The 22822-nt window shown below is 39.0% G+C and overlaps 1 protein-coding gene across 1 annotated transcript; it reads right to left on the bottom strand.

The window, feature by feature from the left end:
* Positions 1-766: 766 nt before the first annotated feature.
* On the bottom strand, positions 767-22172 carry gfra1b (gdnf family receptor alpha 1b). Its single transcript, XM_069691704.1, has 10 exons — positions 21518-22172; positions 20843-21151; positions 19821-19904; positions 9604-9782; positions 9025-9197; positions 8417-8526; positions 6536-6670; positions 5494-5690; positions 2815-2862; positions 767-2592 (listed from the first exon to the last, which is right to left on the bottom strand). Exons 1-10 carry the CDS (start codon positions 21555-21557, stop codon positions 2440-2442), a joined length of 1428 nt encoding a protein of 475 aa, XP_069547805.1. The 5' UTR covers positions 21558-22172; the 3' UTR covers positions 767-2439.
* Between the last annotated feature and the right edge of the window lie 650 nt (positions 22173-22822).

The raw sequence follows: 22822 nt of genomic DNA, 5'->3' as shown, positions 1-22822 counted from the left end.
AACACAGTCACTTTAATCAAAGACTAATTTGACATTTTGGCATAGAAGGTTGGATAAGAACTTTGATACCACTTGTGGTAAATATAAATCTACAATCGGCAGCAGTTGAGAGTAGTGCACAGGGAAACGGGTAGCCTGGCTCTGTGCCAAGATATCTAAACCCACCTACCAGCACCTCTAATGAGATCTGTCACTTCCTGGTGTTGCCATAGGTTGCTTAAAATGGTCAGTTCTTGTATGGATTAAACAAACAATGTAACATACTAATAAGTGAGCTCCAGAGGTGCTGGTTGGCTGATTTAGTTTCACCCTGTTAGAATCACTGTACTGCCTCCACTATCGGCTCCACATCAGTCAGAATGGACAGTTGTCATTTCCATCTCATGCATAACACGAGGAGGATATTTTGGCGCTTTTGGGTCGTGCGACACGTCTAATAAATCTTTGGCTCCTCTCTAGGTCAAGTATTCCATCACTGTGCCAAAACAGGTGGGCCGTATTCTTGGAGATACGTGTCCCCCTCCTGTCCACCGAGGAGTCTGTCCTCTGCAGGCTGCGTCCTTGGCCGCCTGTGTCACTCTGTACCCGGTTCTGATGTGATCTGACTGACAATAGCCGTCCGTCTGCCAGGTGCTATCTTATAATCCTGCTTTACAGGAGTCGCTCCTTGTTGCAACGAAGACGAGATAAACTAGCATTAGGGAAAAGGAGTGATATGAGATGGGATGGGATGTGTTATCTGCTGTTAATTACAAACCAGCATAGATCACTGTTCACCATTTTTATTTCAGCTGTTTGGCAAACACTGAAACAGAAAACCACATTTTAAAATAGTTCACGGTCACTTGTACATTTAAGTGTCCTCCTGTTTTGTGTTCTCTTTAGTTTCGTATTGGTAATAGCTTTATATCAACACTTGCTTAGTATTTTTTTTTTTTTTTTTTGTTTACCAAAATTAAGACCCTTTAAAAAAACAAAAACAAATCTGATGCACAATCTGGGAACAAGTGCATCATTACAGGCTTTAGTTCAGATGTCATCCGGGCTCGCACGCTTTATACATTTTTAGAAATGGTTGTGGTGTTTAAAAACAACTCTTCATTATGTTGTACATTCTTGGAATGTTTTTTGATAATTAGGGTGTCATTAGTTAACTGTGGAATTGTTTTCATCTTTCCCTCCATTTGCATCAGCGGTAATTGCGAGCAATTAATGTCTCTGGCTTTTGTCTTGTGGCATTTGCTCCATTGGTGGGTTTGTATACATTCTTCATTCATCAGACCACCTGTCCCCCCTGCTCTTTAGCAAAATATATAATAGTGTGGAAAACTAAACTAAAATGGTGTCAAACCAACAAAACATATTTGACTTTTCAGCCATTAGAGACACTTTTGTAAATTCTTTATGTTCATGTTGCTGTTACAGATAGTTTGATACTCTTGAAGAAACAAAAACACTGTTTAAGATAACATTATGCACTTGGCCATCAAAATATAATCACACAGTAAAGTCATATCTGTAACCACATGAGAACCATACCTCATCACATTTCATAAATCACAGCTGAACCTCATGAAGCTGAGGGGCTTCAGTCACCAGATACTAACATAGACTCTCAAAGTATTACGGACAATATGTTACAAGCTAACGGCAGCATACTGTATTAGTGGATCCTATGTACAAATGGTTCTTTTTTTTTTTTTTAGAGGCGATGTGATAAAGCCGCAAACCACCATAACAATCAGATCTACAAAACTGACATATATCTAGTACCGAACATGGGACAAGAGCAAATTGTGACTTTCTTCTGACAGATGCGTCTTTGTCCTTTTGAGGATTCTCGTATTGTTGTTGACTTTCGAATGCGTTTTTAAATGTTTGCTGAACCGTATTCCACTCAGTGTCTGAAATGTGTTAGTTGTCCATTGTGCCCGCTTTTAGGTCAACTCTTCTTCCATGTTCCTTTTTGTTGGGATTTAAAGTAGGTTTATTGACAGGACAAATCAAAGCACAGTTAAGCAGTGAATGATCCGTTTTATCCTCAAAACACTGTTCAGCATACTGGCAGTCCATTCAGGCAAACGTGCAGTGATCGCACGCGTTCCAAAGAAATTAATTTATTCACATCGGATCACAGAGTTTGTCTCCAGATTATTGAGTGTTCCTAAGTGTGAATCTGATAGTTGAAGTCACCAAATTGCCCCCACAAGGCATGGAAGGCAAATGAGCTGATATCTCAGCAACAGATCCCAAAAGTCTGTTTCCTACACAGCAACACTCAACATGTAGTCCTCAGATATAATCCACTACTGCCTTACCGTGCTGCGTTGCTCTCTTCCACTTAAATAAAAATGTAGTTTTTGTACTTTGGAATATGTCTAAATTAAAATCATTCAATCAGTTGTTGAGATAAAGCTGTCGGTACACAGTCCTCAGATCCTACAAAAGCCGGAAACTTTCGAGCTGTAATAAGGTCGGTATGAAAGCAAAGGCGAGTGTGAGGAGCGCAGTTGAGGGATGCAAGCAGGTGAGTTCAGCTGGTGAGCTTCTAGCGATGGCATTGGAGTCACTGGACTCATCCAGTTGATGGTTCTACGGGAAAAGACCAAAGTGTTCGTGTTATATTGAGTGAAAAGTTGAAATCGATAACTCAAGTTTTTTTTTTCAGTGGGCTGTACCATGAATCTGAACTTTTGTACAACTACAGTCACGTCACATTTTCTCATGCTGACACCTTGAAATTCAGGTTCAGATAGTGTAGGACTATTCTAATTCTACGTTTTGTATCCATTAAATATCATGATCTGTTCTTACCAAACATTGCGCTGTATCCACCGTTTGATTTGACACCAGTTTTTGGGCCTGAAAGAAAAAACAAGAAAGGAGATGGAGAGACATTACCTTTTTTATTTATTTTTTTATTGTGTTTTTCTTTTGAAGATCACAGCCTGGCTGAGGGTGATGCAAAAAAAAAAAATGATTTGACATATACAGCGCACTGCTGTTTCCTCCAATTTCCATAGTCCTACACGGACCTCCATTGTATAATTGTTCTCCTCGAGCGAGATATGCACGATTTGAGTGCGTGTTGGTGTAAAAGTTTGGCTGTGTAACATCCCCTGTTGGTGCTGGCTCAAGGTGACAGTTTAATACATTCAACCCTTTCTGCTGCAGCTCCAAACCTTTTTCAGCCGCACACATAAAAATGCCCGCATGCATTTGCACACACAAACAAACAAAGCAAACACAAACTCCCAGATTCAGAGATGGAGTTCAGAAGATGATGAAGTGACTCTGTCGTGGTTTGGCAACAGAATAAACACCCCATGTGTTGGTTCTTAAGTAGAAAGAATTCTTTGAACTGGATTCTGTTGAAGAATGATTAATTGCTCTTTCGGCGGTCTTTCCTCCTGGAGGATGTTTTACTGGTGATAAATCATATTATCGCTATTAAAAGCCAATATGATAGATCATCCCGCTTAAGGTATGTGATATCATCTCATTTAAAAATATAGCTCTATAGTATTTATCAGAGGAGAATAGCAAATATCTGAAATGTGTTGGTGAAGCCATAATATTCCAAGGTAGCTGATGTGGCACAATGAAGCAAAACATGCAATTTATGAAGTTAAATGTCAGAATCGGCACATTGAATTGATTTCCTACAGTTGCATTTGATATTTGAAATATCCATTTTCATGTCATAAAGTTGAATGTTACACATTTTTTTTGCAAATGAAGTCTTTGAGATTTGTGAACCAATGGTTGGACACCTGTTGAGTTAAGAGTAAGCTCTACAGTGTTACTTAAACAATGTCACCACAAGGTCAGTTTAGTGTTTGAGCTTTTTTTTGCTGCGTTATCATGGAATTGTAGATGTTCAAATTTCCTTTTTTTTTTTCAGAGCACATGAAGGACTTAAATGTTTTTAAATGAATGAATACTCAACCTTGGAAACAGTCGTTGAATAAATTATCTCGCCAAAAAAAAAAAAATCCAGTTGTCCATCTGTTGCATTGGTAAAAAGTTTTGACAACAATTGCATGAGAGATGAAGGAAGTTTGTGTAATCTGATGAAAAGCTCCACTTTAGATTCTGTCCGTTATAGTTTCCAAGGTCAAAAATAACATTTGAATTTCTACTTTTTATTTTTATTTTTTATAAACATAATTTTTTGTTGAGGCAGTTTTAAATAAATACATTTTACTAGTAATTATGCTAAAGTGCTTAATGCATTAATCATTTTTTATTCTTTATTTTTCTATCATTTAAATATGAGCCGTAAGGAAGTTAACTGGGAGTAAACAAATAAACATAAACCTCGATCTTTCCCGACCCATAACCATGTAGCCTTTGGGGAGAAAACATTTGGTTCATTCTTGCAATGATACTCGGTCCCCAGTGTGCACGCACGCACGCACGCACGCACACACACACACACACACACACGGTCACTGTCACACATACATAAACATACACGTACACTCTACCCCTGTGGGGCATTTCTGATGTTACAGTGGCAACCAATTAGCTTTGACATGACAGCTTAGGAAACTCTGACTCCATGCTGACGTCTCATCTTTCTGCCCAGGAGGGGGGATTCTGTGCATGCCATCATCAAGCCATCCCCGATGCATCAAGGTGACAGAGCCAGACGTCTGACACTCAGACAGGAGCTCTAAATAGACCTCTACCTGCTGTTTAGGTCTCAATTTGGATTCAGACACTTTCTTTCGCAAGTTTTGAGAGGTGTCTGAAGCTCGCAAGATGCACAAACAAATGACAAAAAGACCGGACGTTTATCGTGTGGAAGGATTTGAACGTTTCTCTGTAATTTTCTCCTAAAAGCAACTCGGTCGAATTTTTGTTGTTTTTGTTTGTGAGGGACAAACTGCAAATAAACTACTGCATTTAAATAAGAAGTTAATGAAAAAAAATAATTCAACTAATTAGCTTGCAATGTTTCAGTGCTCTTTAGTTTTAGCAGGGAACTCTATAGAGGGCTGATAAACTTGTTCGGTTAATGAGATCAGTGGAGGAATAAACTGGCTGATAGTCGTCCCTCTGAGTCACATAGAAATTAATTGTTTAACACCATTCTTTAGAGACCTATAATATTGAAAATTGTATCATGTTCATAAGACTATATAAACTTTGCAGTCAAATAAAATTTACTGCTGAGAGGGACCAGAATCTTGATTGTTTCTTCAGATGATTATTATTTTTTCTTGATGTATTTTGAGGAGTAATTGAGTAAAATGGAGGAAAAAAAATGTATGAAATTAAAGAGCAACTGGAGAAATTAGTTTTTCAACCCTAGTCTTAGATTATAAAACATTATATATTTATTTAAACTTACTTATCTCTTTACTTAATTTTTTATTTTTTTTTAATTTTTTTTTTTATCATTTGCTGTTTTTATTTTTTGAAAAATAACATCACTGTTGTAAGATACAGTTTGTAACTAAACAGTCTGTACTTTTAAAACTTCACCTGCAAGGTCCCACAGATGTGATATAATGAGTCGCCAGCGAGATCCAGTTTGGTCAGTTCCGTCAGTGAGTCCAGTGCGTTGTTGGTTCGCGCTTTACCCCTCCGAGTGATGCTCGGCTCTACAGTCAGCTGAATCGGAGGTTGCGGTTGCCAAACTCCAACATCGGTACCATTACCAAACGCCTGGATGGCATTACCTACAACAAAAGAGCGTAATGATCTTTTTACATGTGTAGAAGTTTTACTTTTCTGTACAGCATAGAATGAAATGGAGTGTGACAGAAAAAGGGAGAAAATACTGTATGAATATATATATAAAAATATGCTACCAAATGTCAAGACAATAGGTGGCTGTAGATAAGCACTATCTACCAGAGTGACCTCTAAGCACCACTTTTTAAAAGTATCGTCTGGACACAGCAAATTTGTCGGCTGTCTCCTGTGTTGGCCATGGAAATAATTGCAGGTGGCACGACCCCAAAAATGTTGTTAATATCCCACTAAAAGCTGCTTATAATTGATACTTTGAATAATTGGGTGGGAAATGAAATGACTTGACCTTTTTTCAAGAGCCGCGTTAAAAGCAGTGTCTCCATTTAATATCATTCGCAAAACTGCACAAGAATTTACTTTATCATTGAAATAACAAAACTTCAACAAATGATTTATGTCATCTGATTTTGTCATCATTAATTTGAGATTTAATCTAAGATACCTTTTTATTAGCGAAATAGAATGTGGGCAAAAATGGATCTTAAGCACAGAGACCATGAGTTAATGTCAAAGCTGTTTAGGACACTGCATCTCAATTAGAACGTGTTGTGTTCTGATGAAAATTGAAATGTGATTATGCAACAGAATGCTACTTGCACTCACATCTAAGAATTGGATAATGTCAAACGCATGATAGACTATCACGGTCTCCAGCGATTACCTTTCGGCCTTCAATTTAACAAGCCAATTTTACTACAACTGGTCACTCTTGACCTCGTGCAAACAGGAATAATGCAGTGCTGGAAGATAAATTAATTTGGCAACTCACGTAGACATCGGTTGTTGGTGAAGAACTCTGCGAATTTATCACAGTCGGGCTTGCTGTTCCCACTGCTGCTGCAGTCACACCACGGTGACAGGCTAATACCAAACGATCGCAGATAATTGGGTGTCATCACCGTACCTGCAGCGTACAGGAGAGAAGGACTGTTAGTCAGTGTTGGCTGTAGGCCCATTGTCGGAGTTGAAACCCTTCACCAGGACACTTTTGGTATATCGGGCATTGTTGAAGCTCTGCAATTGAAATGTTCAGGTCAGCATGCGAGTATGAGCTTATTCCACATTATAGGCAGCTTTTACCCGAGATACTGTGCTATGCTGCTCACCTGTCATTCTATATTACAAAGGCTTTTTAAACCTCTGCTTAAGTGGATAAAGGATGGAAACCAACGCCTCTACGCTCTACCTTGATACTAACGCTTGACACTGACAACCTCCTGCGTCATGATTACAAGTCTCGTCGGCTTGCACGGTCCCTTTAATTATGTGGCGTGGCCATTGGTCTTGCCTGTTCAACAGCATCCACGTTATTCAAACGAGTGCTGATGCGGGTAAAGGGGGTGAACCACAGCTCTGTGGAGAGTTGTGACAAGTGTTTTCAGGGCTGCTGATGGTGAACAGTGATGACCAACCTGGGGTCCGTTGTACTTCACAGGCTTAAAGTCAAGTGAAACCGTTTTGGTCCGTTTTGTCATTTTGATGTAGCTGAATTAAAAATGAATAAAACGTCTGCCTTTTTGGATGGCGGAGCATGGGGTTGAGGAGGCTCATAGTTATTAGCTCTGCAAGTACGTGCAGTTTTTAGTGTGTGGAGAAAGAAATTAGTAGTTAAACTGGGGGGGCCCATTAGAGGGTGTAACCTGTGTGAAGCATGATGTGAGTGGTGTGGATTAAAATGTCTGCCTGTTGAGTTTGCAATTGGTCACCGATGCCCTGCGTTCAAATCTCATTAGGGAAACTCAGTGGGACATCATTTTTCCTTTCTACATAATGAAACCTGCTGATGGAGGAAAGACTGAAACAAGTACGGTTTCTGCTCGGTGTTATGGTTTATGAAGTGCGATAACGTGTACAAGCAGCAGATTTGGAATTTATTTACTGTGATCTCAGTTGTCTGGCTGCAGAGTTGATCTGGTACCTTAATCTCTGCTCCGGAGAATATATCAGGAGAAAGATGGCAGGCATGCTGGGTGACATCTGCAAATGAACTAGCATGCATGCCTACAAAGAAGCAGTCCATGTGCAACTGTGTAATTGATGATAAAAGTGGTCTTCGTGGTAGTTCTGCGTTTGTTGTTTTTTTTTACTGGAAATGAATCTATATTTTTAGATTAATGACATGCCTCCACTTCTAATTATGAGACACAACCTTGCATAAAAACATCCATGACAGCAGAATGTACCCAGGTATAGCTGTATGTACAAGTGACTTATCCAATGTGGTAAATCATTAGTGTACCTGTAGCTTTAAGGAGGCTTATTCTGTGCAGCGGTTTTAGCGAAAGAATCACTTTTAATGGGTTTCAGTTATTATTATTATTATATATATATATATATATTTTTTTTTAAAGAAATCTGATTAAATCTGTATATATCGCTTCTAATTGAGCTGATGACCGCTAATGAGAAAAAAAAAAAAAAAAAATCAAGAATGGAAAACAATACAAACAAGTTTGAGAGCTGAAAGACTTATTTAATTTGAAACTGTAATTTATTCTCTTTGCTCATTGTGCTTCATATATTTTGACATTTTCTTATTTGACTTTCATGGTGAGAGTTCCTCTGGATAGATTCTCCAGCAATAAAACGGTCACAAAGCAGTCCATAACAAATACTATTAGTGTCCCAGTTTTAGTACCAGAATACTCACCGATGAGACCTGAATAGGACAGCAAGCAGTCAGCATAGTTCTCCCGAAGACAGCCAGATATGGAGTGAGCTTCAGGCTGACAGTTGCTGATGAAGTCTGCCAGCCTTGACCTTTTAACAAGAGAGATACAAGTAACGGGTTCATACCAGACTCGGCGCGCTGTCGCATTTTTATTGAATGTTTTAGCAATTCGCTGCCGGTTTACACGCTAGTGCAGAAAATATAGTTGCAAGGTTTTGCAATTAAAACATAATGTGTTTCACAATGTGAAATGTAGATTGAAGACATGGAGCGGTGTCTTCGGCAAAACTCTTTCAGTGAATCTTCTTTTTGAAAAATGTTTATAATCTACGCATTATCCCTTGCCTTTATTCCTACAAAATGATTTTGATCTCTTAAAATGGACAAACACGTTATTTGAATCCCTGAAATGATACTTTAATTTTTTTTTTATTTTTTATAATTCAGACATAATACAGTACATGCATTTTTAACAAATCAAGACAGCTGAGAAACATCTCGATTGTTAAGTTATTTATACACGGCAACATAAAGAGCACCACATTGTGCTTATGAAAACAAATTAAATCTAAAGTGTGCCTTCTTACCTGCAGATGTAGTTGGTCTTGCATGTGTTCTGAAGAGACAAACAGTTGGCTTTGTCCTTATCCTCGTAGGAGCACACTGGTACAATGGTTTGTCGTCTGCGTTCTGCGCACGCCGTCTGATCCCCCGTTGGACACGAACAAAACAGCATCCCATAGCTGTACTTAGCTGGAACCTGATTTTGGAAAGGTAACAACGCATGTGGAGGCAGGTGCTGTTGAGGCCTGCAGGGCTGAAATTTCTAAATGTCTCCCAGGTGCCCGCAAAACCGTTTTTTTTTCTTTCCATCTAAAAAAAAAAAAACCATCTCGCAGTGCAGCTTAAATCTCTACTTTAGCAGTAACTTGCAAAGTTTGTTTAACTTGTAGTAATATAGAGACGCAGGATCCACTATGGCTGCCACACAATAAAGTAGAATTCCATTATATTATGTGCATTTGTATGATATTGTATTTGTTGTGGGAGCTGCGCGTTGTAACGACTCAAACTTTTAGAGAGAGGTTGGAGTCGACGTTTTTTTTTTGACACCTGCTATACATGTTGGTTTGAACAAAGCTCTGACAGTGAAAGTGCTTAATTACCTTGTCAAAGAACTGTCTGAGAGCCTTGTGGCATTTGCGCTTGTTGCAGACCTCGGAAGTAGACACCCTGGTAGTGCAGGGGTTGATGTAAGCCGAGCGATATTTCTTACACGTGTCATTCAGGTTGCAGGCCTTGGCAGCATTCAGACAGTTGTTCTCCTTTGTGGAAGCAGGTTCAACTAAAAGAGGAGAGACTCGTGTAAGAATGATTGCTTTCTCGTGCATGTTTTCAAACAAAGTGAACATCATGAAGCGTATACAGTGAGGTAAAGAGAAATATTTTAGTGTCACTTAAAGTGGAAGAATGAAGTCATCAGTAAATACTGTCCTTGATTGCAACTCCCTTAAAGGAATATTACACTCCTAATCCTTAATCCCACCATCAATTTCACAATGTAATACAGATGTATCTATTTTTCACCGTTTTGCATCTATTTTTATAAGCAATTTAATTTGAAACACAGCCGTGAAATCCCCTTTTACAGCCAAAGAGAACCAAGAGAGTCTCCCTCGTAGGAAAATACAATCTAATGTAATTCAGGAACATAAAAGCTATTGTCACCATTGTTTGTGCCTCTATCATCCAAATGAAAGGAAGTGAGAATTTATCCCAGAGTCATAGAACAAAGCTTGAAATGAAGTCCAAATATTGTCCCCGAGACACTTTACTTCTGTTTAAAACCAATTTCGAACACATTTGTACTTCAAGTGCCTCGTTTACCAAATAATTATTTGAAACCGCAAAAGAGCAGCTGTATGAGAGCTTTGAGCCTTGTTGACATTATTTGTGACCGTATTTGCAGACACAACAGTTGTTCAGATAGAGAAGTCCTTCATCATGAATTATTTCTCCAATTTATTGCTCCATTTCCTGCAGTTGTTTGCAATTGTTTGGCTAAATAGTGTGCATCTAGTTTTTTGTTATTTTTATTAAATAACCCTCTCAGACCTCCTTAGGTTTGACATTTTATGATCAAACCCTCGTACATTATGTTTGTCAGAAATCTGTCATATCAAGGTGATCTCTCGTCCTTCTGAATTAGACTAAATCTTTAAACATTCAAGCACATCTCCGTTTTGTGTTTGTATCACTGCTTAGCTACCGCTCATCATCTCGTACGTCATACATCAGTCGGGGGGGGGGGGGATTTTTTTTTTTGGCCTACAAGAAAACACATAATTAATAAAAACAAAACAAAACAAAAAACCACGGTTAGTTTTCCTTGATTTGAGTTACGGAAACCAAGTCGCTCCTCTCTGCTGCCATCCCAGTGTGCCTTTCCTTCCGTTACGGCAACATAATACCACTCACTTCTCATTTTTCTCCTTTGTTGTAGTTAAAATCTTCCCTGCTCCACTGACTCCTGCACAGTAACACAAACTGTATCCTCGGCCTCGACATGGAAGAATGAATTCAGTAATTTTGCCTTTTGAGGTGGAATTGAAGCTCACTGCACTCTTCCACGCACCACAGAATGAGGCATGATTAAATCTGAATACATTCTTGAACCTTGGGTTAATCACGTATTACGAAACCCATTACTTACATCTGACAAGTGCCTGGAGATGTGGGCTGTGATCCTTCAGTGGCTGTTTGTAGCTCTCAGACCATAGGTGGGACAGTTTTACCCCTATTACTGTCAGCCTGAGGGAAAATGCTTACCCAGGTTGTATTAAAAACACATTTAAAAAAAAAAAAAAATTTAAATTAAAAAAAAATTAAGGATGGGTTAAGGGTGGTTGTGTGTGTGTCAGTGTGCCAGTGTGCTTATAGCGGAAAGGCCAAGCTAAGGGGGAGTAAGAAGGTTGTAACTGAAGGGCACTGCAGGAAAAAACTTTCTTTACCTGGATCATTTTTGCATTTAATAAACTCATTTTACATACTTTCTCTCATTTCAGAAGTCATTTCAGTGCAAACCACTTCACTGTCACAAAGACATTCTACTTAATGAGAGAATCATGATATAATTGACATAGGACATGAAGAGCACCATTAAGTTATATTACAGTCGTATCACAAATACTATTCGAAATTTGCTCAGAACTATTCAAATATTAATTGACTATTCGCCCTCAGGGGATGCATTGTCTGCTTGGTGCCTCACTTTAGCTGTGGTAGACTTGTATGCTAGCTTTACCTGCAGAGTTTGCACTACACCTCATCTTCATCTACGTTTCGAAGGAGTACAGAACTTTTTGACGGCTGTAGTCGTCTTTGCAGGTTTCTTTGTTTGCATCGTGCCATCTAATCTCACAGCGCCACTCAGTTCCACCTGGCAAAGCTCTAGAGCCTAGCATGTTGCTAATGCCGGCTGGGAGACACCTTTTAGGCGAATTACTGCCACCGTCTGAGGGAAGTAACGCATTACAACCAGGCACCGGTAAAAACAACGGAAATTAGGAAGAACCATAGTCGCATACACGAATCGGTTTGCTATATTTTATCGACTATTCGGACATTGGAAAATCATGTCCCATCCCAACTTGAAAGCACTATTTGTTTTTGTAATGCTTTTTTTAATTATTATTATTATTATTTGCGGTTCTCTGTTTCCCTATTATATGACATTTAACATGTGTTTTACACACTACAACGTTATCCTGATAAAAGGCCCGCAGCCAAGATAAACACATCTTACCCAGCCTTCTTAAGTTGCTCCCCCTGAGCGAGGCCACCAGTGTAGAAAGCAAAGGAATCTGACCCTCCGACCTCTAACAGAGTCATACAAAAGACTTCCACAAAGTTGTCGGCGAGGTAGGGTTAAATACGAATCTCAAAGAAGAGGTTAATTATGGTGTCCTGTGGGGCTGCATTCAATAATACAATGAAGGTGAGAATATGAGAAAAGGATATGTCTCTGGTGTGAAAAAAAAATCCATTATTTGAAATGGCATAACTTGCTCAGGAAAGTTCAGTGGTGTATTTACATGTTTCTCATATGCACTATAAATCTGATGGCTTCAATATTTCCGAACAGTGTAAAACGTATGTGACGCATGGCATGGACTTGTGTTGGAGAACTAACCAACGAGCTCTCAAGGACAAGGGAATTTAGCTCCCCAACAAGTTTGTCTACATAGGTTTGCATCAGCCATCTACAGTGTTGTTACTTTGGATGCAGCTGTGTGACACAAATGAACAGAATGGGGCGGGGGGACAGCAGAAATTTGCTGGCTTCAATGGTTAAATTAATAGTAGAGGCAAATGAACTGTATTGGACATGTTCATTAGAATTATTATGCTGTATTCTTGGGAGTTCTTATGTTACAGTCTTAAAATGGGTCATTTGTGATATTTATTTTATCTTATAGATAACGTACATACATACCAAACCATGAAGTTTGTGTTCAAGTATAGCCGTATTAATGATCAAAATAGCTGCATTCTAATTGACAAATCAATCAAAATAGTTGATTTTTGTGATTTACTAATCAATTAAATGAAGAGGGTTTTGAAAAAAAACTAAGCATATGCAATCCTCTTTCTTTGGCACATATTTTCTAATTCAAATGTTGAATAATTTATGCGTATGCACACACTAATGAAACATTCTGGGACTGATGCTACCATTAGACGCAGAGTGGTCAGTTCACAAACAGTGGAGCTGCTGCTAAAATCTCTTATTTATAGGGTTTAATAGGGTTCAGTGCAGCAATTCTGGATAACAATGTTTTGCGAGGAAGTCACTCAAGCTTCTCCTTTTTTTTTTCTCTCTCTCTGAATTTAATCCAAGAACATTAATAGTCCTATGTGGTCATGGAATTGCCCTTTTATCTGCGTATGACATGAAAATCCTCTGTTGTCGAAGAACCGCAGATTATAGTAATACTGAGTATGAGTGTGACCCTTAAACCGAGCCTCAAGAGCCAGCTGTGTGCCTGCAGATCTTCAGGCTATAAGTATTGAAGGGGTCTGGATTACTGTGAAGCCCACAGGACGAGCTTAGTGGAAAGTACTGTTTCATTAGGACCAACTCTGTGAGGACGTGCCGCTTAGAAAATGGATATTTCATCTTGTCAAATCACATTTTATCGCATCTCTAACAAAAACGTGGGTTAACTGCAGAATTGAATTAAGAAAACCAAAGATTTCTATTGAATATTGAATTTCAGCAAATACACTGAAATACACAAATACAATTGGTTATTCTGTTTTGAACTGATTTAAAAAAAGAAAAAGAAAAAAAAAGAAGTTTAGTCGATGCCAAGTTTTATACAATGAAATCATATATTCTTTCATAATTTCAGTGCCCTTTTGTTCCTTTTTGTAACTAGTATTAATTAGCTACCTTTTTTTTTTTAATGCAGATAATACATAATTATGTAAAACATTCAGTAATGCTAAACATATTGAACATAAACTATGCATTTGTATATGCCAATTCAGCCACCTTGAAGCCCAAAGTGTGCATGTTATTGGTGATATAATGTTTTCTAGCCATAGTTACCTAATATGAACATAATACTGTGTTTTCCGTTTACTCCAAATTCACTCGCCCAAGCACCAATGAGATTTGCTGCCTAGATAATGGTTCAAATCAATGTCCTTCACAGTGTATCGATGGGTTACTAAATCTTTCTAAATATATCCCCCCCCCTCCATTTAGTCCCCTCTTTGTCCTTTCCTTAATAGAAAGAAAACAGCAGTGGTCAGAGCCTCTCCTTTATGTCACCCCATCTCCTGTCAGGCTTCCTGCCAGCATCACTAAATCCACATCAGTGTCTTAATATTTATGACCAGACCCAAAGCCCATTTATTAAATGCACCCATGTAATTAGCAAAATCTCACTTAGTTCCTACTGCACCAGCTATTCCTTCCCTCCATTTAATCCTCTAGTCAGTCAATTATCCTGCATTGATTTAAAGAGTAGTGGTTCAGTTTTGGAGAAATGTGATGCTCAGAATCAAAGTCCTTACAGACAGGAGAATAATCCTGTGCTTATAGTATTTAGTGATGGTGGCCTGAGGAAATTGCTTGAATGCTTAAATTTTTATACACCGTTCATCCACATACGGATAAAGCAGGTTCCTTTTGGAGGCCAAACTAAATGTTTAAAGATTCAGGTTGTTGGTGGGACACAATGTTTTAGAAATAACAGCTCTCCTCCTTCAGACTTGACTGAGGGGTTATGAAAGTAAGGTTAAGTTTCACTGGACATATGGTGCAGTGTCACTCCAGAATATGGGAGAGAGAGCAGGAAGTATGAGCTCTGATTTAATGTCAGCAATTAACATGAACACGGGGCTCTTCTTTTTTTTTTTTTATCTTCCCTCTGGTCTCCAACTTTCTATCATGTTTATTTATAGAGAAATGCAAGAAAAGGCTGAGGCTATGAGGCAGCAAATTTCTTATTTTTTTTTTTTTTTTTTTTTTTTTTTTGATGAATCGTTTTGCATGTAAAATGATCATTTCCCACAGACCAAAATGATCATCAGATGTCTGGTTTTGCCTGATTGAAACTCCAAATATAATCAATTTATTGTCATGTTTGACAAAGAAAAGCATAAAATTCTGAAACGCTAGTAACAACTGTTTTTGCTTTGAAAAATAACAATTATTTGACAATAGTTGATTAATTATCTGTTGATTGACTCATTTGCTAATTAAGTAATTGTTGCAGTTGTACCTAAGGTGCTGAGATTTTTTAAAGTTTTGAGAATAAATGTCAATGCAGAAGGTGTACATGGTGATTTGCATGGAGGTGAGGGTTTCTATACAGCAGTACAGTGTTGGTGATGTGGGTGAAGGGTGTGGCTCACATGAAATAATTACAAGCCTGTCTAAAACCGATATCATATGTCAACTGCAGCCTCCGGCGCTTTATTTTCTTATCTCTAAGCCATGATTAGCCGTTGCATGCATCACTTACGGCTGCATACGCACTTGGCTCCCTGCGCATATCTTGTCAAGGCTAAGCCATCAGGTACACACATCTCGGTGAGGAATTTCTGCTTTTCAAGCCATTTTACTGAGCCTTCATCCAGCAATAACATTCATATGTGTCACAGCGGCAGGGAATGCTGAGAGTGCGTTAGTCAGTCTCTAAAAGACTTTGTGTGTGCGTGCATATGTAGTTTACAGCGATAGTATTTGCTCAATAATATTCTTGGCATGATTCATATCATCATATTTTTGCTTTGCATGAAGGAGCAGGAGTAGCTAATTCACAGTGTCAGCTCTAAGTAACTCTCGGCAAAGCAAATAAGATTTTTTTTTAATTTAATTTTTTTTTTTTTTTCAGGTATACGTTATGCTCCGAGATCCCACAAATCTACTCTTGGCATGGCCTGGAAAAAGGGCAGGACTTGATATTAGTCATTCAAAATCTATAGTTGGAATCATACTGTATAGGGGTTGATTTAATGTTGTGACATACCTTATAATTTGGCAGTACACCAAGGCGAATCATGAAATCCATATTTTTCCCACATAGATTTTGAGATACTTGAAAAGGCCTGTTGGAAAAAAATGGCTTTGACTTCCAAATGTAAAATGTGATGTACATGAACTATTGTCATGTAATCGTCCAAATCCAAGTTTCATGGTGTATATGAACATCAAGGAATGACTTCGTGTTTTATTTTAGTTTAAAGTCATCAAAGGCATTTTTCTGTTGCATTCAACAGGGGATGACTTAATAACTCCTGCACCCACTTGCAGAATAATGCAGTATCTAAGCATCTTGGAATAGATTTTAATGCATACATGTTGGTTTTCTTTCCCTGTAGTTTCTCCTGTGAAGACACAACTTCAAATGCTTTATGCATCATTTAGATCCCCACTTGCATTCTGTATGCTTACTATGTGATACGTTTTGTTGTTTTACTCCATGCCAGTGAATACCAAAGTCTTACTATGTGATTACACAGCATATAAGTGAATTCCAAATTTATATCACGCAACTTAATTCAGTTGGAATAAATTGTGTTATTCTGCGGTTACAGAGGGGCAAGAACAAAAACAGGAGAGCAGCATATGAGAGGAAATGCCTCCAGATGATTTGCTGATATGGCTAAAAGCATTGTTGTGTAAAAAGGATCAGCAGATTCCAAGTGATTCTTCTACTGATGGCCACACTGATGTTTAGCTGGAGCAGTTTGCTCGTAGAGTTCACAGGCAGAATGGGCCAGTGGCAGTGGACAAAGACTTCTGAAGCTTAATCTGTTGCTTCAGGCAACTGGACCCACTGAATTATTCTTGAGATCCTTGCAATGGAAAATCATCATGCCAAGCCTCATCTCTTGTTCACTGACTGTGTCCTCAGAAAGACTACTGATGATATTTGAGGATGGACTGGGAGGAGAGGGCAAAGATACTGGGATCAGCGGTAGGGCCAGTGCCAGTGAGATTTCCTCTGAAGACTGGTTCTTTGTTAAATTGTGGCTCGAGAGTTTGGAACTTTGGAAATATGTCACTTAGAAGCTGGAAACATTTATGACGTGAATGACACACTTTCTCCCGTTTATACTGGCTGTTCAGTAGCAACATGTGAACACAACTGGCTTGAGTTTATCAATAGAAATTGAGTATAAACTAATTGAGCACTCAACTGAAATTGAGTACACTGACAGATCCCTGACTTTCGAATAAGCACTGGATGCATATATATATATATATATATATATATATATATATATATAGAACTGAAAAGGAAATATTGAGAACACACTAAAAAAGGAAACAAAACAAAGTAGCCTTATTTATTCCCTTGCACCATACACTATGTGCTCCTCCAGAGTTCATCCGGTCTGAAAAAGGCACTTATAGTGAGTTGAGGACGTGATGATACCCTGCTACAATGTTGGTTTCCTCAACTCTTACTCTACATTGCAAATAGCATCACAAAGCTACATCTGGAATCACTCCATGAACTTGTCTTTAATTCAGTTTTAATTATTGATGTCTTGAAGTACTCTATAGCGCTTTACAGACATAGATGCAGTGTGTTAAGGGCTGCCCTTAAGTCCCATCGTTCCCTCAGTCTGCACAACAGTATTATGTTACATCTCTGAAAGGCACTTTCACTGATTGATCACATTCATTGATTTACAAATGACACAGCATTTAATTTCAGCTGTTCCTGGAGACAATAGTCTAGAAGTTAGTGGTTTGAATGTCACGCCTTTCACTTTGAATTAACAATGTTATTAATAAGAGAAGCTTTCTGCAGATTTGATTTAAAAAAAAAAAAAAAAGACTTAACAAAGGTAGTACTCAAAACAGAAGTCTATGTCTAAGCACGACGAATGACAAATGAATTGGTGTTGTCTGTTTTCTGTGGACAGCATTGTTGGTCACTGACTGCAAATGATTTTATACATAATACAACATTTTATGACTTCATTCCTGTTTATCTTACCAATTACTTTTGACCCCTAACCGTTGGGCAGTATGGGCTGTACACTTCTTCCTACATTGATTCTTCAAATTAAAGCTGACACTTTGGATCTAAATGTAGTATACAGTATTTCATTTCAAATAGAATGTGCCCCCACACAGAGCCTGAAGAACAAAACAACTGAAACAGTCCAAATACTTACAGTTTGTACTGTATTTCATGCATTGCTTTTTAGACTTTGAGAACGGTGAGCATCATGTCTCAACAGTTGACCAATGGAATACAGTATGGTGCATTCTATCGTGCGTTATTTCACTCTGCGGATTGCCCGAGGCCTGGCTTAGTTGCAGACAGGAATGAGGTCACTCATAGCAAATGGATTCCTCATATCTAACCCATTAAGTGATTTATTTTTTCTTAGAGGCCCCCCCACCCTCCCCCGTGGCTGTTTACACACTACTATACGTTAAAATAGCTACTCGGCTCCAGTTCCATCTCAACATCCCCATTCATCTCGCTCACATAATCCAGCTAATCAAGGTGATTTCTTATAATAATCGCACCTAATGATAAGGTGTCCTGCCAGGTCCACATATTCTCAGTCACTGATTTTGATAGAAGAGCACATTAGCACATTTTAAAGATATCTTAATTAAAATTTCAAACATTTCCCTTTAGTTCAGTGGGATTTCTTTTGCCTTGTACTGTCTCATATATGCTACATGAAGCATATGGTTTTTGAAGTTAAAAAACTGACCTGAATATTTGAAGCCAGCTTTCTCTTCATTGCCATGAATAATCCCTATTTTGTATTACTTGGAGCCCCATTATCTGAAAGCCGAGAGAATGCTTAACCACATGTACAAGTTCAATTTTCTTGCAGTTCTCCGTAGTCTTTAATTGCTAGAGCTTTGTCTTCACTGTACTTGCACCATTCCAGTGCAGGAAAGACACGTGAATTCCAGCAATGTTTTCTTTCCTCAGTGTCTGAAATACAGTCACCCATTATGTCATCGTATGTGGAACAGAGCCACTGTGATACGCTAAGTGGATTCAATCATAGCGAGAGCCAGAGAGAGCGAGAGCCAAGGAGGGGCGGGAGGGAGGGCATTTTTTTTTTTTTTTACTGAAATGGTGGCTGGCCGGTGCAGTAGACTGCCTCCTCCAGCCAGAAAGCCCAACACCGTCGAGTGCCAGAGAGTTCTGCTCTTGTCGCACACACTCAGCTCTTGTTCTATCAGTGCCATTGAATGCAAACAGATGGTTAATTGCTCCTCTGTGAATGTGTGCATGTGATCTCAGCCGATCTCAGCCTGCCTTGGTGTGTGTGCTCCCAAGTCCACCTGCACTCCTTTGACATTTGAGGACACGAATCATATTTATATTTACAGCAGCAAAATCATCACTGTTTATCCTTCCTTTTTCTTTTTTTTGTGATTCAGGCATTCAGGCCCAGCGGGCTCCTCGAGCTCAGACAAAAACAGGCTGCGCTCTAAGAGGATGATTAATTCAGAACTAGCACATAAATGCTACTTGCAGCATTAGTGCTGTGACAGTGGAAACACATGCAGACCTCTCATCGTTGCTTTGAGGGCTGAAAGTGAAATATACTAAATTACACTGCTTTATGTACGATGGGTCACAGAGGCAGGTAAAAGCTTTTGTGATGGATAATGACCGTGGAAAGCTGCAGCCTGAAACCAGACAGCGATAGAAAAGAGTGGTTGTCAAATAGTGACAGATTTGTAGGAGTGATGTGGTGACTTAAGATGGGTTTAAGGCACAACTGAGAAATAATGGATGTGAGTACAGTGACTAAACTGAACTGAAGGTTAGGAATGTAAAAAAAAAAACACACAAAAGAAACAGCCTCTTACCAGCTATGATGGGAGCCAGGCGGAAGATATCGGAGAGGCGGCTATTGACTGGCTCATACGGAGAGTATTCCAGCAAATCATTACCTGTGTGGCAGAAAAAATTGTCAACAGTGTGTGCCTGACGTTTTGTTGTTATCTGATATTCTTTAATCTTATCAACTGTGGAATCCCTCTAATTCCTCTTACGAGTACTTGTTGTAAATATTAATACTTTGTCATGTAATAACACGACAGGATTTGTGAAGAAGGTTGACTTTACTTGAGGTTCACTCTGTTATAGGTACATTTATTATCTACGACACAACGGTTTAGTGAACAATTATGAAATCTGAGAACAGGCTACATTGCTATTGTGCATGCATTTGCTCTGAGAACATTTGACCAGTTTGAAATCATGAACTGACCTGTACCTGCTTAACTTTGCTGACTGCAATATGCCTAAAATTTATAGCACGTGGAGGCTCAGTTCAAGTTCAAACGTATCCAAGCACAGTTACTCAAGTACCTCAATTTAAGTACAAATTAGAGGTACTAAATTTCCATTTTATGCCACTTCAGAACGACATTCCTCTGCATACGAGATGAAATTATACTTGTTGCTACACTGCATTTTCTTGACATCTGACACAAAAAGAAGACAGTATGATGACCTTTATAAAATAATGCTTGAGGCTGAAATACCTGCCAGTGTGTAAAGTTGCCCAAAAGGACCTTGACCATCTACAACATTTAAATACTGCTTAATACACATACACATCCATCAGTGATAATTATCAAGTAATATGAAATATTTTATAACAATGACGGGGTACTCTACCTGCAATATAAGTGTCGTCAGTTTACTTTTGAGACTTTAAAGAAGCCTACATTTTTCTGAATGTATTTATGTACCTAAAGCCCAAGTGACATTTTGAATTCGGGACTCAGGCTGTGTTTACAGTTTGTCATTGCTTCTTTTACTTGAGTATATGAAGACTTCTTCCTCAAGCATTAATAAACATAAGTAATTATTTAGAGCATACCTTGTAAACTCTGAAATATGCCCCAAAAGATCCGGAGACAGTTCTTCTCCTTCTTCATGCCTCTCCTACACCTACAGTTGTAGAGGGGACTCTGTTTCATGGCATCTATAGCGCTGCGACACTCGCCCTGCGCCTCGGTACCGGTGACCGCGCTGAAGTTGCTCTCCCTCCCCGCCACGCACTGCCTCATCGTCCGGTACTTGGTGCTGCAGGAGTACTCCTTTAGACATTGTTCACTGGCCTTCACGCAGTCCAGTCGGGCGGGACGGGAGGCTGAGCTGCTGTCACCCTTCAAGGTGAACACTGAATCTAGGAGTTACAAGAAGTGGGTGAGAAGGATTTTTGGGAAGCGTGTAAACCAGCTTTACGCACAATTTAGCGACTTAATAATTAACAGTATTTAAAATAAGGATGCTTTATTGTATTGTTGGCAAAATATGCACATGCACAGAGCATTAGACAAACTTTATGAACCCTGAGTGTTGGCAGTCGCGCCTCAGCCAACAGAACAAATCAATCAAATTAACATGTGTTTGCCGTTTGGCGAGCGATGCGCCTTTTTCATCGTCACTGCCACGGTTTGCTGCATTTTTTTTAGATGAACTTTAAAGGAACATGTGCAATTTAAAAAAAAATATATAACAAAGAAATTCAGCAGATGAACGCGTCACTTACCCAGAAAGGACAATACAATGACAAAAGTTGTTAAAATCATTGCGCTTTAGGAGATTTTGGATGTAAAGAAATGGTTCGGGGATTAGAATAAAATGTGAAGAGAAGTTGTCAGACAGATCCACTTTTCCTCGGGCTGCACACAATGTGGGCTCAGATGATGATTCATTCTGTAGATCCAACAGCGAGAATCCCAACTCTCGACGTGAGTCCAGCACCTAAAACCACGCTGCGCGACCCTGTCGGACTCTTGGACGACTGAGAGGGCAAGTCGGACAGAAAGGAGCGCGCAGACTGAGCATGTCCTCTTCACTCTGCTCACATCAACTCCTTCTCGCCCCGCTGCTCTGCGTCTGATCCGACACAGTCTGTGGGTTTGAGGACCAAAACTTTACAAGCACGGCCGGAGAGGAGTCAGTGGACACCACAGTAAAAACCCCTGAAGCAATCAGTTCAACTTAATGAGGGAATTCATTTAACTTTAATTGTCCGTCACATCCCTGAATGGAGTGAAAGCGTGTTTAAATTCCCAAATACTTGGGGGGGGAAAAAAAAAAAAAAAAAAAAATTACATTCCGTTGAGCAGTTGGGAAGACAAAAAGCAACGCCGTTTGATCCGGACTGTGCTCCACTCTGATCAGAAACTGAGGAGCTCTCGGTGCAACGCGTGAGGGTGTGACGTCATGCGGCTCTGCGCACAATAACCATAATAAACCCGTTAACAGCCTCAGTTTACGTCCAACTGCTTAGACAGTCAAAACTAAGAGGTGGTGAGCGGGCTGCACGTGTTACATGGTTTCAGCTCGATGGAGTCATTTTTATTAAGTCTGCGGAAAATCAACGTCTGTAACAGCTCATTACATATTTATGTAACCTGCAGGCCTACATAACACCAGAGCAGATCAGCATCTACATTGCAACGATTTTTTTTTTTAAGTGTCTGGATTTGTCCCTTCAACTTTTCAGTATAGAAACTATTATTAGTTTATGCACTTTAATTCTAGGGAGTGAGATTACAGCTAAATTCTTTTGTTTGGAGAATGTTTAGAAGTTCCAAGGTATTTCAGTCCCTCAAATTGAATGGCACAAATCGTAAGTGGAATTGGGCAGGTAAAAAAACAAATCTTATTGCTTCTTTATCTGAAATTGCAGTTACCATATACGTTGTGATAACTGCTGACAGAACTTTTTCTATCAAGGTTTGTTTTTCTGCGCAGGAAAAAACAAACATCTGAGAGTGGAGCTCTCAAGTATTTACTGGGTAGAAATTTTAGAGACCTTACAGAGATGACTTAAATCTACTTAAAT

Source organism: Brachyistius frenatus, unplaced genomic scaffold, assembly GCF_029030835.1.
Source record: "Brachyistius frenatus isolate BFR_SWC_R1_liver_20210118 unplaced genomic scaffold, ASM2903083v1 Contig_11, whole genome shotgun sequence".
NCBI classification, from domain to species: Eukaryota; Metazoa; Chordata; class Actinopteri; family Embiotocidae; genus Brachyistius; species Brachyistius frenatus.
The sequence above is the reverse complement of the archived record's forward strand: the minus strand, read 5'-3'. Positions and strand labels throughout refer to the sequence as shown.

What these genes read in the sequence shown, in the direction of transcription:
- gfra1b (XM_069691704.1), bottom strand. Translation starts at nt 21,557, where the DNA reads ATGATTTTAACAACTTTTGTCATTGTATTGTCCTTTCTGG. An exon ending in CACCAACAACCGATGTCTAC is followed by an intron (nt 5,691 to 6,535) that starts GTGAGTTGCCAA and finishes CTTTTGTTGTAG; the next exon opens with GTAATGCCATCCAGGCGTTT. An exon ending in TGGATACAGCGCAATGTTTG is followed by an intron (nt 2,593 to 2,814) that starts GTAAGAACAGAT and finishes CTTTTCCCGTAG; the next exon opens with AACCATCAACTGGATGAGTC.